Source organism: Schistocerca piceifrons, chromosome 1 (genome assembly GCF_021461385.2).
Source record: "Schistocerca piceifrons isolate TAMUIC-IGC-003096 chromosome 1, iqSchPice1.1, whole genome shotgun sequence".
NCBI classification, from domain to species: domain Eukaryota; kingdom Metazoa; phylum Arthropoda; class Insecta; order Orthoptera; family Acrididae; genus Schistocerca; species Schistocerca piceifrons.
Genome location: NC_060138.1, coordinates 224,105,219 through 224,122,515, shown reverse-complemented (window position 1 = coordinate 224,122,515; position 17,297 = coordinate 224,105,219). Strand labels below are relative to the sequence as shown.

The following is a 17,297-nucleotide window of genomic DNA, read 5'->3' as shown; positions in this document are numbered from 1 at the left end:
CCTGCAATTTTACAGACTATAAGATGCCTCAGACTATGATACACACCTTGATTTTTAAGCAATTTAAAATAAATAAATATTTCTACCATTTTTATTATTAGACTGCAAAGCCACAAAAAAACTCATAGCTTATAAAACTGAACTGAACTTCAAAAACTATTCTGCCCTTCGCACACGAGATAGTCTTCACTTCCATTGAGAGTATTACGAGGGCGAGTCAAATGAAAATCTTAAATTTGTAATAACAAATCGAAATTTTGTGCCGTTATCCTGTAAGTTGGTAATCGTGCTACAAACAGCATGCAGTATGGCCTGTAGGTGGCAGCATAGTGCAGATGCACACATACCGTCACAATATTGGTATAAAGATGGCTGCACCACTTGCGACTTGCACCAGAGAAAAACAGCTCCATATTCGGTTTTTGCGTAGTGAAGGTGTGAAACCTATTGAAACTCATCAACGAATGAAGGTTCAGTACAGTGATGCATGTTTGTCACTGCACCAAGTCTACGAATGGAGTAGGAAGTACGCAAATGGTGTGACTTCAGTGGAAGATGCTCCTCGTCCAGGCCAGGCACGAGTTGTGACACCACAGAATATTGCAGCAGTTGAAGACATAGTGAAGGAAAACCGCTGAGTGACACTGAATGACATTGCAGCATGTTTACAGATTAGTCATGGGTCAGCACACCACATTGTGCATGATGTGCTACAGTTTCATTAAGTGTCTGCAAGATGGGTGCCACGGCAGCTGACTCTTGAAATGAGAGAACGACTTGTTGATGCTTGTGAAGAGCTTCTTCGGAGCTTTGAACGAGAAGGTGATGGCTTCCTTGCAAGAATCGTTACTGGAGACGAAAACTGGGTTCACTTCCACCAACTGGAAACGAAGAGGGCAAGCAAGGATGGCGCCATTCCTCATCACCAAAACCAAAGAAGTTTCGAACAGAACCATCAGCAGGGAGGATTATGCTGACACTCTTTTGGGACAAAAAAGGCATCATTTTGGGGCATTACATGCCTAGAGGGACCACTGTCACCAGTGCATCATACACAGATCTCCTAAAAAATCATCTGTGGCCTGGAATCAAATCAAAGCGACATGGATTGCTGTCAGCAGGTGTCCTTTTGCAACATGACAATGTAAGGCCCCACACTGCCCGTACAACAGTTGCAACAATCACAGACCTGCATTCTGAGTGTCTTATTCGTCCACCAGACCTTGTCCCAAGTGATTGCCATATGTTTGGACCACTCAAAGACGCAATGGGAGGAAAGAAGTTCCATTCTAATGAAGAGGTATGCTACACGGTTGTGCGGACAACCAAAAGAATTTTTTTCTAAGGGAATTTATTCACTTTGTAAGTGCTGGAGGACTTGCATTGATCGTGGGGGAGATTATGTTGAAAAGAGATACAGCTTTGTACCACTTCTGCACAATAAATAATATTTTAAAAAATATTTAAGGTTTTCATTTGACTCACCCTTGTACTTATGCCGCACTTCTTGAAAGATTTACTAGTAATATCTTCTCTCACCCTCGACCATGACTTTTATCCACTGACACACTTGTTTCATTTTAAGTTGTTTTGAAGCTCCCTCCAGTGTGAATTCATATTGAGTTTCATCCATCATCCATTTTTTCCATTCCTCTCTCATATACACTTTAACTGCTTTGTTTATCGAGACATCAGAATGTTGCAATTGTGAAGTAAGTCCTTCTGGAATAACACTAAGCTCTGTATTTTCCTGTCACAATTTCTTTTTCACGGAATTTTTCAAATGACTACTAAACTGATTTACCATGAGAAGAGAAATCTTCTTCAATAAAGTAACTTTCCTTCACTCCCATACTCTGTTAATCATTGGATCAAGTTTAATACCATCAGCACAACATGAGAGGACAACAGTGTAGCGCATTTTTTCATGTCCAATTGTCTGTATAGTCACAGGTTTAGCACCATTCCTGTTAACAGTTGTGTTACTTGCCACATCAAATGTAAGAGGAGTTTCATCCATATTCGTTATTTGGCTTTCAATGTTGAATAATAAAGTGATAAATAGTATTTTCTCGTCATTCTGTTGTGGCATTTTCTGAAATATTTTGGTTTTGGTTCACACGTTAAGTACATGACACTTCATAGCACAAACAAATTACCCCTTAAAATCTGTTAAGTTCCACTGTAGCACTAGCTTACAAGCATGTATTTGAATCCTTTTCATATTAATTCCAATGCCATTTGATGGTCTCCTTGAATCCATTTCAATATGTCATCATCTAGTTTTGGCCACTTTGCACTCAGTCCATTATTTGCACAGTATTCCTCATCTTTTTTTCTGTTGTTCTTTACTAGCCCGCCAAACGCGAATGGTTATTTTCTGTTGGTGGAGGGCCGAAATGCCACTCAGCTGCCCTGTTTCCCTGTTGTTCCGAATATGCTATTACTTTCAATTTATAGAACACATCATATCAATACCTTTTTTTTCCCATTACGAAACTAGCTACTAACAAAAACATTGTACTGTTACCGATAACACAAATCACTTTTGATTCAGATTCATTGGCACTGTAGACTGCAATGCGCATCATAGACTAGACAGTAATCTGGGTTTGTGATGGCGGGCTGGGAGGAGGAGAGTGTTAGCAAGCTTGTGAATCCTCGCAATTCATGTTCATCGTGCACTGCTGCTGCCAGCAGAATCCAACGCTGCTAGACAGATTTCCTGTGGCATCGAATATATGGCCATTTTTAAGATTTGTGGGAATTTTAAATAAAACACTGGACATTTTTATATTAATTTTGAGTATAAGAACACCTGAATTTTGGAGGCTATTTTTTCTTAAGGAAAAGTGTAAAATAAGGTAGACTATCATATTTGGGGATGTGTGCACTTTTTTGCCATTTCCTTTTGGATAATGAAACACAGAAATTAATTTCAACAGAAATGTGGTCAGAGTCGCAGAGCTATAAATACAAAATTCAACAAGAGTGCATGAGTAGTTTTAATTATAAATAAGTGAATACAAAAGTGAGAGCGCTACTAGCAACGACATAGTAAGTACAGTATCATAACCAAAATTGGCAACCACTACAATTGCACAAGTTTATGTGCCAACAAAGCTTTGCAGATGAAGGGAGTGAAAGAATGTATGATGAGATACAAGAAATTATTCAGATAGTAAAGGGAAACAAATTTAATACTCATGGGGGACTGGAATTCGATAGTAGGAAAAAGAAGAGATGGAAAAGTATTAGGTGAATATGGAATGGGGGTAAGGAATGAAAGAGGAAGTCGCCTGGTAGGATTTTGCATGGAGCATAACTTAATCATAGCTAAAACTTAGTTTAAGAATCCTGAAAGAAGGTTGTATATGTGGAAGAGGTCTGGAGACACTGGAAGGTTTCAGATAGATTATAAAATGGTAAGACAGATTTAGGAACCAGGTTTTAAATTTTAAGACATTTCGAAGGGCGGATGTGGATTCTGACTACAATCTATTGGTTATGAACTGTACATTAAAACTGAAGAAAGTGCATAAAGGTGGGAATTTAAGAAGATGGAACCTGGATAAACTGAAAGAACCAGAGGCTGTAGAGAGTTTCAGAGAGAGCATTAGGGAATGATTGACATGAACAGAGGAAAGAAAAACAGTAGAAGGAGAATGGGTAGATTTGAGAGATGACATAGGGAAGGCAGCAGAGGATCAAGTAGGTAAACAGATGAGCGCTAGTAGAAATCCTTGGGTAACAGAAGAGATACTGAATTTAATTGATGAAAGGAGAAAATATAAAAATGCAGTAAATGAAGCAGGCAAAAAGGAATACAAACATCTCAAAAATTACATCGACAGGGAGTACAAAATGCCAAGCAGGGATGGCTACAGGGCAAATGTAAGGATGTAGAGGCATATATCAATAGGTGTAAGATAGATACTGGCTACAGGAAAATTAAAAACACCTTTGGAGAAAAGAGAACCACTTGTATGAATATCAAGAGCTCAGATGGAAAACCAGTTCTAAGCAAAGAAGGGAAAGCAGAAAGGTGGAAGGAGTATACAGAGGGTTTATACAAGGGCGATGTACTTGAGGACAATATTTTGGAAATGGAATAGGACATAGGTGAAGATGAAATGGGAGATATGGTACTTTGTGAAGAATTTGACAGAGTACTGAAAGACTTAAATCAAAACAAGGATGCTGAAGTAGAGACGAGATTCCCTCTGGAGAAGGCAAACTTATCTTCACTTAGTTACATAATACTGTTATGTCGGTATCAAATTTTAATTTATTTCCATATGACCAGCAATTAAAAATATAGAGACAATATTTAGTACAAAAAAAGTAATTCAGTATTCATTAATTAATACTTTGATTTGTTAATACATATGGAATTGAAATATAAGATTGAAAAAAGTTGCTAACAGCGAGACTCAAACCAGTGACTTTATGGTTACAAAATGTTGGCGCTACACATATAGGTACCGACGACTACATTGGTGACCTGGAACTGTATTGTATGCAAGAGAGCTCATAAATTGCCCAATATTCAAGAAAAATTTATTAAGTTTATAGAGAACTGCATCATACTGCTTTAGGAAACTGATGTCCAGGCACTTACCTTCAAAACCTGTACATAGAAAGAATATAGAAGAGGGCCAGTCTATAAGGTCCTCTCATTACAAGAGTACTGTATGTGTGTCAAACTAAACTGGTATCAAATGTTTGATGACTGTTTGAACCGGGCTCACAAACTTTCGAAATTCAAACTTATCACATTATGTAATACAAAATTTGTGAATCTCTCAGCTGAGTTTTAGAAACAAATTAAGCTATCGTAAAATTGAAATGTACCTTCCCTTTCCAATCTTAAATTCCTTCTTCATGTCAACATTCTCTGAAAAGGTCATTTTAGTTCGAATTTTTAACTTTCTGGACTTTATACTGTTATGTCGATACCCAGTTCCAGTAGTAAAATGCCCATTAAAATTTGTATAAAGGAATTTACCATTCAGACTAAATTTCACATTAACGTGTTATCCGATTTATATTTGCAAATAAGGGGAGTAAGCCATTCATTAATAATTCAACTTTGAAATTTTGTGATATGAACTGTGCAGTCACGTTACACCACAAATTATTGGAAACTTACTTCTTCACTGTTTCTGAAAAACTATGGTATTTATTCATAATGATTACTTAAAATGATATGTCTACTTGAGAGATACCCTAGAGACCAATAACAATATCTTAGTCAAAATAATTTGTTCACAATTAACTAAAATTTAATTTAAATTGTTGTACTGTAAAACTCATTGAAATTGTATATGAGATTAAGTACACTCTTCCAAATTGCATATCAGAACATGCAGGCCAATATGTGGCCCATTTTTTGATGTAAGTAACAAACATCATCGAATGGCTTAATTGTTGTTTTGTAAATCTTACATTTAACAAAGTATTCAATTGTTTTGTTTCATACAAAAGGATGTAGTGCATGAGCCACGCAGACAGTCAGTCAGAGTCAGTAAGGATGTAGTAGTTGAAGTAAGGGACAGTTGCGAGAGTCAGTGAGTCTGCATAATTGCCTTTTGGAAGCTGTTTGTGAGAGACTCTTTTGAAGGCTGTCACCCGACAACATGTATCTACCATCAATGTATATACTATTCAGTTATAATACAAAACAACGAAAGTGATATACACTGTTTTTTATTAAAAAATTAGTACATCAGCAACGACAAATTCGGGACTTTCTGAAGCAACAACACCCAAGCATATCAAAGTTGAGTATCTCATCATAAGCAGCAGCTAAGTTATTATGTGAACTTTTATTAACTGTACTTGAAATTTTCTAGTTTTCACTCCTCTTCGTAGTTGTGAATGGTGGAAGCCCAAACTATTAAATTGTCCCGATGGTATGACTGAGCATTCACGATTACCATTGTCCAATTATTGATAGAACTAAAAACTGTACATTTTATTCAGATTCAGCAACAGTGGTAATTAAAATGCTTCTCTCCTCTCACAAATTAAGGGCAGCATTTTAAAAGATTGTGATCTGAGCATACAAAACAGATTAGAATGGACTCCAGGTAGTCCAGCTGCCCTTTGATCCCTAAGCAAGGTTACTAGCTGTGCCCCAAAACCTTAGAAGTAAACGTGGTACAGAGAATTCTTTACACAAATTCATTTAATTTCACTTTAAACGTTTATTTTTTAACAACTTAAACACACACACACACACACACACACACACACACACACACACACACACACACACACACACTTAAATGTTACCTTTGATGAACATAATTTGAAAATGCAAAAGTGGAAATATAAACACACATCAGCCCAGCCCTCTTTTCTTTCTTTCCTTCTTTTTTTCCAGTTATGTGGAACGGTTGGGGGGGGGGGGGGGGGGGGGGGGGGGGGGGGGGGGGCAAAATCTTCCAGTGAAATGAGAACTTGCATTAATTTCAATATCTTGGCTGTATCGGGGACAACAAAAATTTGATTTTCAATATTTCACTTAATTATTGACTGCATTTAAAAGTTTTAAATGCTGTCACAATGTACAATTAAGAGTCTCACAGTAAGACAAGTATTAGACTTAGAAATTTTGTATATATGAGGGGCAGTCAAATGAAAACTGAACACCTACCACAATGGGGCCATGGAATAGTTACATTTGAAAGTAATCACCACATGTTTTAAGACATTTATCCCACTGGGAGACGAGACAGTCAATTTCTTTTTTGTAGAATGTGGTTGATCGTTGACAGATCCACAACCACACTGCGTCTGATATGAGAACAGTAACAAGGAAAATGGGGTAAGGAGAAATTTATGGGGGAAGGTGGTGTAGCAAGTGCAAGCGCAGCAAACATTAATGAAGTTGTAATTATACCAAACAAATTTAATAAAAATACCACTTTTTGCAAGGTCTGGAAATCAGTTTGCATTTAGCTGACTGTCAGGAGCAGTGCCATCAGAAACAGTACAGAATACATATCGTTATTGTTGTTGATACGTGAATTCTCAGTTGCTGTTAAATATTGTATTAATGAGTCTAAGGTTAGGACCATTTGTATGCAACTGAATAAAGCCAATATTTGTTTTGTCAGACATTTTGCCTCACTTTACTAATGTGTCTCGGCGGCCTGATATACATATATATTTTCCCATTATATGCGGCACTTTTAACTTTCATGTTGAATAGTAGAATATTCTAAGTTCAGAATGCTACATACAAATGAAAATTTGTATGTATTTCAGGCTGCTGGTGATTCCTTAAAAAAACTGTGGCACAACACATTTGGCAAAATAATGATTATGTTCCTACTGTGAGGCATTTGGATATGACGAAATAATATAACCTATCTCCAGGTAGGTTCAAAAAATGGCTCTGAGCACTATGGGACTTAACATCTATGGTCATCAGTCCCCTAGAACTTAGAACTATTTAAACCTAACTAACCTAAGGACGTCACGCAACACCCAGTCATCAGGAGGCAGAGAAAAACCCTAACCCCGCCGAGAATCGAACCCGGGCGCGGGAAGCGAGAATGCTACTGCACGACCACGAGCTGCGGACAATCTCCAGGTAGGTCTTTGTTTCAATAACGCATCTGGCAGTTGGGACAACCAATGTATATTGCTTGTAGGTAGTAAATAATGAATTAAGGGAGAGTATCTTTTAGGCAACCAATTGTTTTTCTGGCCAAACTCTACGCTACATTCCAGGTCATGTTAGCATCTGATCTTATGCCTTATTATATAGTCTTTTGTAACAACAATGCAGTATAACCCCACTTTTACGTTCCTGGAATTGACATTTTCATGCTGTTTACGACATTTTTTATCAGTCCCGTCAAATTTCCTATGCCCACAATGTTAATTTGCACACGATTTTGCATCAACATATTTATAAATTTTCCCGCAATTAACGCATTATGAAAAAATGTTTGTGGAGAAAAAATGACATTGGCATGATGTGGACTGTCCAGTAGTGTTTACAAATATTATGTGGTTAAGTTTTTCGCGCCGTGTCTCCCGCTGCTGTCAAGCTCTGCTTGGCATGGTGGCTGAGGGGAGTAACTATATAGGTTCATTCTAATGAAGATATATGACCAATCACAACCATTTCCCAACTGTCTCTACTGCGCAAATGCAATTTTGTGATTGTTGTGATCATTGTGACATATTTGTCGAGCCATAGTTAGCGTGTTTTGGCGTATGGCCGCTTGGAGCTCTAGTTGACACCGTCATTCACTTTGTGTTGCTCAAATATTTTTAGTTTAAACATAGCGCCAGTTATGTATTTTATTCATGCTGGGCAAAGCGTGTTTTGAGAATTTATTTGGTTGTTGAGTGCAGTATTTACGTATGTATTTTTTGTTATGTTACACAAAAAACTTGAGTGATTTTTGCGCTGTGTGTGTGATTTTATACATAACTGAAAAGGCGCGGTACCTGATAACCTCAAAAAGATGACTAAAGTGGAAGAGTTGCTGAATAACACACATTCAAATACCTCACAAAAACCGAGCGAGGTGGCGCAGTGGCTAGCACACTGGACTCGCATTCGGGAGGACGACGGTTCAATCCCGCGTCCGGCCATCCTGATTTAGGTTTTCCGTGATTTCCCTAAATCACTCCAGGCAAATGCCGGGATGGTTCCTTTGAAAGGGCACGGCCGACTTCCTTCTCCGTCCTTCCATAACCCGATGAGACCAACGACCTCGCTCTTTGGTCTCTTCCCCCAAACCAACCAACCAACCAACCAACCAACCACACAAAATACATACTTACACTTGACAACGAGAAAAAATTCTTGAAACGCATCATGCTAAGCATGAAAAAATACGTAACTAGCACAGAATTTCATTATTTAAATAATGAATGACAGCTGCAGGCTTTCAAACACATCGATTATGACTTACGATGTTCAGTCAAATGTTCCTACTTCCCAGACACCAGACAGTTATCAGTTTCAGTTAAACCAGTGGTTTTTATTACATAAATAACCTTCATTAGATAATTATCAAGTCCCTGACAAGTCCTTTGATGCCTGTTATATAAATATATCATACATAAAGTGCAAGGGGGTATCCTGTATGTAACTTTTACAGTGTAAAATGTTATTTCCCACAGTTTACGTTTTCCCACATTTTACACTTTTTTTTTTTTTTTTTTTGAGACCCTTGAAAAAGTGTAAAAGCAGGGTTTCACTGAGAAGTATTTCAGGCTGCTGGTGATTCCTTAATAAATTGTGGCAAAACACATTTGGTAAAATAAAGCCTATGTTCCTACTGTTAGGCATTTGGGTATGAGGAAATACTGTAACCTATCCCCAGATAGGTCTATGTCTCAATACCACACCTGGCTGTTGGGCCCATCAATGTATATTGCTTGTAGGTAGCAAAATATGAATTAAGAGAGAGTACCTTTTATGCAGCTCGTGGTCTTGCGGTAGTGTTCTCGCTTACCGCGCACGGGGTCCTGGGTTCGATTCCCAGCGGGGTCAGGGATTTTCCCTGCCTCGAGATGACTGGGAGCTGTTGTATTGTCTTCATCATCATCATCATCATCATCATCATCATCATCATCATCCATCCATCCCCATTACAGTCGGAGGAAGGCAACGGCAAACCACCTCCGCTAGGACCTCGCCTAGTTGGCGGTGCGGCTCTCCCGCATCGTTCCCGAAGTTCCTCGGAATATGGGACTTCATCATCACCACCTTTTATGCAGACAATTGGTTTTCTGGCCAAACTCTACCCTACATTCCAGATCATGTTAGCATCTCACCTTACACCTTATTATATAGTCTTTTGTAACAACAATATAAGGAAAATGATGAGACTGCTACTCACCACAAAGATGACATACTGAATTCAGAAACACACAACAGGAAGGCTATTACACATTTAGCATCCAGCCATGCCCTCCTTCAGAAAAGAAATAGTTTTGTCATGGCTATCTCTTCCCGGGATCTTGATAATTCTGATGGAATTAGAGATGGGTCATTTATGAAGGAACAAGTGCAAAGGAACAGTTCACTAAACTGAATGGAAGAGACGAGGAATAACTTCTAAGTAATGGTCATTCACCAATCTCTTCAGGTTGGTTTCATTTCTGCCTCGGTCTTTTTCTGTCCGTATTTTTTTCAGTGTGTCATTGTTTCTAGCTCCACTGCTTTTCGTTCAGCTTTAGTTTCTGTCATTCACTGTGTTCTCCTGTTCTCGATCAGTCTGAAACCATTCTTGAAGTCTTTACTTCTAGTTCTTCACCCACACCTTTCGCCATCCATGACTGGCAATTTATAAGGTTGTTTTAATTATGCCAACAAATCCCGAATGTAGGCATCGAATTCCCATGTATAAATCTTCTAAGCGTGTAAGTGAGAAAAAGAATACAAGGGTACGAAATTAGATTTAAAGTTTGTCTGAAGTCACTAATTGCTCTCATTATCGAGTATTGTCGGTTTTAAGTTTGAGCTAGTTTTTTACACATTTCAATTTTTATGGTGTCGTATCCCTGAACTACGTTTTGTACCGTGACAAAATTTTGTACGTTCATTCAATGGTACAGTGGTACATGTTGGTACTGTCTGTAAAATGTGTTGCGAGTATACTAACTAATAATGAAGCAATAAATTTAAACACCATGCTGATGTGACAGTTTTACTGCGTGAACAGTGAAAATATAGTAAATGATAAACTTTATTCGTTTCATCAGTTTGTACAGTGTGTCAGCAAGAAACATTTCTGTAAAAGTTTGGAATTGTGTGTAAAATTTGTCGCAAGTCACTAAGTGCTTTAATTCTCACATACTGGATGAATATGGTCTGGGTATGCGCACATTGTGAGTTGCGCTGGCTCAATAAATAGGGAGCAGTCTATCCCCCCCCCCCCCCCCCCCCACCACCACACACACATAAAACTGGACCATAGAATTGTGCTGTTCAAAAGTAATCTCTCTCTCTCTCTCTCTCTCTCTCTCTCTCTCTCTCTCTCACACACACACACACACACACACACACACACACACACACACACACACACAATTGGACCATAGAATTGTGCTGTTCAAAAGTAATCACATATGTTAAGACATTTGTCTATGGGGAGATGAGACGATAAATTCCGGTTTTGTAGAATCAGTCGGCCACTGACGGATCCATAGCTCCACTCAATCTTGCACTTCCTCATGCCACTGAAATTGATGTCTGCACATGTCTTTCTTCTGGTCACCAAACATGTGAAAATCACACAGTGAAAGACTGACTGTACGGAGGATCATACATGCTTTCCCAATCAAATTGCTTAAGTGCAGCCTCCATCCGATCAGCAGTGTATGGGCAGGTGTTCTTGTGCAATGGGCCCTCCACTTGTGAATTCCTCAAGTGTGGAACTGCAATCAATGCACAGCATGATGAAGGCACTTTGCAGAAACTGCAATGTGCCATAAGGTGAAAACACCCAGGAATGCTATTGAACAGAATCATCTATGTTCACGTCATCTGTAGATTTAGAAACAGTAACTGACTATGCTAACTGCAATATAATATTTGAAACTCTGAAGGTAGTAGGTACAAAATGCAGAAGTGGATAGCTTTCTACAAGCTGTACAGAGCTCAGACTACATTTATAAGGGTTGAAGGACAACAATAAGGAACAAAATATTTGTGGTTTGGTGACGATATTGTAATTCTATCAGAGACAGCAATGGACTTGGAAGATTGATTGAACAGAATATGCTGTGTATTGAAAAATGAAGACATTAGACAAACATAAACAGCATGTATACACAGACAGCAAAAAGTAACATGCTTTGGAAAGATCTTCAATGCGTGGCAACATGTACACTGCATATTATCAATATTCTGAAGGAATAAATACAAATTCCAGTGCTTCTAAAACACTGAAATAGAGACTCTGATGTGCTTTGTCAGCTAGTCATAGTTCACTTAATGAGATCTCGCCAGTCAATGACGAAAGATATTCAGAGTATGGAACATTTGATGCAGTCAGCCAATAGCGACATCACAGTTCAGTAGCACAAACACATTAATAGGAAAAATTAATGGTTTAAGTTAATATACATACAGTATAACTGAAAGAAAAGCTAAGCTTTCACATATTATAATGATTGTCAATCCCCCCCCCCCCACCCCTGACAGTGTGGTTAGGCAGAATCCTAAGAGCACAACTTAAATTGCAGCAGCTGAATGTTTCTGACAAGCACGATTATAGGCTTTACTGCTGTGCACTGAACATTTTATGGGTTACCTAGCTGAATAAACATTCTGTCGAGCACTTTAACTTTTACACGGGAAAAGCAGTTATTACATGTGAAATTGTTCACGAGCTCTCCCTGCACTTTTTATTAAGGGTAACTAAACTCTTTGCCATCACTGTTGCATAATTTGTAATCTATGAAAGGACTAAAATAAATACGAAAAACTAACCTTGAAGCTTGGTCTTTTTAAAGCATGTGTTACCTTTTTCAGATATACTAAACACAAATTTTAAATAATGGCATAAATGGTGGTTGTTTTGAGCCTGAAATTTTTCGAAGTGGCTTGTCCTCAAAGTGTGAAGTTTTAAATTTAATTCAAATACTCCATGATTTAAGAACTTCATTGTACATTCTCAGACGTAACACAACTGATCCTGAGTAAAAGGAAATTTACTTTGAAAGTAATGCTTCTGAAACCATCATTCACAATATTTTCTTGTGACCTATCAGAAATATGAACAGTTGTGATGCCACAGTCATAGAAAGCAGTTTGGTGTTACAAAGTATTGCATAGTCTTTGTCCTAAAGTCTTTGACACATTTTGCTGTCAGCAACACTTGTATACGCACTGTGTTTTGTTGTCATAAAAGGCGCATATTCTTTTGTAACTAAGGTTTTATTTCGGTGTTATTCTCTGGTTTACGTTTTATTGCTGCAATATTATTCTGCATTAGCAGGCTAAAGTAAAATTCTTTGTTAGAGTATCAAGCATCAGCTCTTACTAGTCAAAATTACAAAAATTTAACTGAAAACTGAAACAATGAAAAATTTCCGGATTTCTAGAAAATCCCCAGGTTTTTCCCGGATTTCCCGACGTGTATGCACCCTGATTAAAAAAAGGTAACAGAAGTAACCACTGAATCTGGACCATCTGTATCCTTCCCTCCACCACCAGCTTTCCTGAACTGCACAGATGGGAGTTATCCTCACAACACATCCTCTGCTCCTGAAATTATCAACCTATGGTAACCTACCGTCCCCATACCCTCCATCCAACAGTTTCTGGCCCCTCTCCCCTCACCCCCATTTTGTGCCACCGTCTGCAAACACAGCTGCTCGTCGCGAACACAGCTGCTCGTCTTTTCCCTTCCCAGCTCCTCTCCTTTTCCGCTCTCCATTCCCCCCCCCCCCCCCCCCTTCTCACACCCAGCCCTCCCCTACTCCTTGCCCCACAGACTCTGTCACTGCACCTGGTGGTAGTCTTGTCATGTCTCGTATCTAGATCCTGCTCAATCTGCCAGACAGCGCTCTTCTATTCCCCAACCGGTACCCTGCTATCCCTTCCCCTTCCCTGTCCCCTCCAGATTACTGCTTTAATTCCAAGTAAAAATTGTATAGAGGTCTGAGCTGCTGGAGGTGTGTGTGTGTGTGTGTGTGTGTGTGTGTGTGTGTGTGTGTGTGTGTGCGCGCGTGTGCGTTTTCCCTTTTCTGAATAAGGCCCTGGTCAGATGCTAAATGTGTAATAGTCTTCTCATTGTGCCTTTCTAAAACTGAACATCTTTACAGGAGAGTAGCAGTCTATCATTTTCCTTTTATTGTTGTTACAAAAGACTACATAACAAGCCTAAGGTCATACGCTAATATGATCTGGAATACAAGGTAGAGTTTTGCCAGGAAAACAATTGGCTGCATAAAAAATACCCTCTATTAATATGTGACTACATAATTTTCTATTTACAAGCAATATACACTGGTTGACTCAAGTGCCAGGTGCAGTAATGAGACAGAAACCTATATGGAGTTAAGTAACATTATTTTCTCTTACCCAAATGTCTCACAGCAGGAACTTAGGATTTATTTTGCCAGATGTCTTTGCCACATTCTATTATAGAATCACCAGCATCCTGAAATACACACACATTTTCATTTGTATGCAGCACTCTGAACTTAATTATTCTGCTGCACAGGAGATCCCAAGATCTCCTCACGGTACCTGACAGCAGTCAAATCATGCTGATTCACCCGTACAATTTCATGAAGATGTGTTAGAGTGGTCAACACCCACACCATTATGGATCCTCCTCAAAGTCTGTCTCTTTCCAATATGCAAGTTAAATGTGTTGCATACAATTGAAAATGTGTATGCACAATGGAGTCCAAAATTGAAGCAACAAATGGAAATTTTGCAAGGTTGGTTTTTTTTGCCACAATATTGGTATAAACAAGTGACAGTAAAGTAGAAACAATGTAAAGAATACAGAAAGTAATCAACTGCAACATACATAACGATAGACAAAAATGTTCATTTTTTTCCGCCTTACCAGACTTGCAAACACATTCTGACAACTGGTTACTGTGCTCAATAAGGGCTGTGACCACCTCTGGCATCAATACACACCTGACAACAATGGGACATGCTGTGAATGATGTCATCAAATCTCATGTTGAGGCGATAATGCCCATTTTTCTTGCAGAGCTACTCACAAGTCTTGAAGAATGGTTGGTGGATGCTGACGCGATGAAACCTTAATGCATGCCAGACATGTCCTATGGGACTCAAATCGGGAAAGCGAGCAGGCCAAGCCATACATGCAATATCTTCTATTTCCAAAATAACATCAACCACCCACACTCTATGAGGTCATACATAATCGTCCGTCAATGCGAAGTCTGGGCCCAGCACTTCACTACAACTGTGAAGGAGATCCCAAGATCTACTCACGGTACCTGACAGCAATCAAATCTTGCTGATTCACCCATACAATTTCATGAAGAGGTGTTCAAGTGGTCAACTTAAACCCTGCCCATGCTGTTCCGGATTCTCCCCGATATTGGTCTCCTTGCACAATATTTTGGTCCCGAGACAGTGTTCCACATGCCCTGCAGATGCAAATCCATCGAGAATCACTCCCCAGACCAAATTGGGATTCGTCTGTGAAAAGAACATTGGACCACCATTTGACCGTCCAGGTGGCATGTTGATGGCTCTACTTTAGACATTCATTATGTGAACACACACCAGAGGTAAACAGACAGCAGGTCTCCCACAATAAAGGCAACACTCCTGAAGCCCTCTGTACACCATTTGCCTTGATACAACAGGTGCAAGGGATGTCGTGAGACCAGATGCCAATTACAGTGCAGTACTGTCATGCCTTTACAGCCAAATAATGATCCACTCTTTCTGATCTCACAAGTGGTTGGCTGTGTCCTGCTCTTGGGGACACAGTTGCAGTCTCTATAAACCATTGCCTCATCCAAGAAACAACAGAATGATTCACATTAAGCCATCAGACCACATCAGTTTGCAATTCTTCTGCTTCCATTCTTCCTAGGGCTCTCCACAGCAAAGAATCTGTAGGTGTCTTCTCTGTGCCATGTATGTATGTATGTACGTATTGAACTGGGGACCTAGAAATGACGGAGAGGCTTCATCCCCGCTGTAGCCCTCAGTGGTACACAACCCCACAATAGGTTACAGCAGCCCACTCACCCGACCGCTGCCCCACACCGAACCCAGGGTTATTGTGCGGTTCGGCCCCCAGTGGACCCCCCCCCCCCCCCCCCCCTCTGGGAATGTCTCACTCCACACGAGTGTAACCCCAGTGTTTGCATCGTAGAGTAATTATGGTGTACACATATGTGGAGACAGTGTTTACACAGCAATCACTGACATAGTGTAACTGAGGTGGAATAAGGAAAATCAGCCCGCATTTGCCAATGCAGATGGAAAACTGCCTTAAAAACTATCCACAGGCTGGCTGGCACACCAGACCTCGACACTTAATCAATCGGGCAGATTCGTGCCGGGGACCGGCACGCCTTCCTGCTCAGAAAGCAGTTTCCCTTGATACTGTTCTCTTGCCACATCACTTGCTCATAATATTCATATCGCAACACTGGGTGCATCTTGCTTTTCCCAAAAATACTTTTCACATCCTCTCCCTCATCTTGTCACCAAATCACGATACACCTTCAATTCCAATAATCCCAGCTATGTTACCTCAATTCAGCCTGCGGGACTAAATTCCCAAAATGACATATGCACAGGCTACACCACAAGCAGCAAACTCTAGCATTTATGTTGTTTTGCAATGTTTGGAAGCACCTGCTGAAAACACAGCCATGAGAAACATCTATGTATTCAATCCACTTTATTTTGATCATGTAAGCAACTTTAACTGCGTCACTTGGAGGTGACTCGGTAACACTCTACAAGTTTATGTAAGTGTGTTGATTTCAGTCTGAGCTGCTGGAGATGGCGCTCATGTGTGCTTAAAGTGTGCTTGCTTGTGTGAATGTATGTGCATTTTCTTTTCTGCAGAAGGCAATGGCCGCTAGCTAAATGTGCAACGGTCTCTGTTGTGCCTATCTGCACCTCAAAGTGTCTTTTTCGTGAGTATCCATCTGCCCTTTCCTAATATTGTTGATTGTGGTTTAGCATACTTTACAAAGCTAAATTGAAATTTTATACATGGCTGGAACAGCAACTGTAGAATGAAACTCATCTTGATGATTTTACAAATGTTGAGACCATGGTAAAGATGTGTTAAATGAACCTTCCATTTTGCAACTGATTGGTTGTTTACTATTTCTACAAGAAGAGCTAATGGGAAATGTTTGTGTCAGTCATCGTGTCAAGAACGATTTATTTTAAGTAACATACAAAAACAAGCAGAGGAGAATAACAATTTTATGTTTCAAATACTAAGGTTGTAATTTGGTACCTTGTTATTATTGCGTGAATGTAATACTCGCGCATTTAAATGCTGATGTGAAGAAAGTTGAAGATAAACAAGCTGCTTGTACCTTATAGTGATCTCTCATGTGTTCCTTCAAAGCTGAGGCACGTGTAAACTGACGATGACAATGACGACAGCTGATCAACTTCGAGGTGTTTAACCACTCGGCAGCATGCTCCTTTTTGTGAGCATCTAACTGTGACTGTAATACAAAATACCTTTGTTATAATATAAATCACAGTTCCTCAAATTTATATTAAGGGAAAAATATAAAACAGAATAAATTAAAATAAATGCTGTTACCGTGGACTA

The 17,297-nt window shown here is 39.4% G+C and overlaps 1 protein-coding gene across 1 annotated transcript in view; it reads right to left on the bottom strand.

Moving 5' to 3' along the window:
- LOC124792233 (zinc finger protein 236-like) overlaps positions 1–17,297 on the bottom strand; it is a 231,929-nt gene that overhangs the window by 176,472 nt on the left and 38,160 nt on the right. The window contains exon 7 of the mRNA XM_047257923.1: positions 17,053–17,187. Coding sequence (XP_047113879.1) covers positions 17,053–17,187 — 135 coding nt within the window. The remainder of the gene's footprint in view (positions 1–17,052; positions 17,188–17,297) is intronic.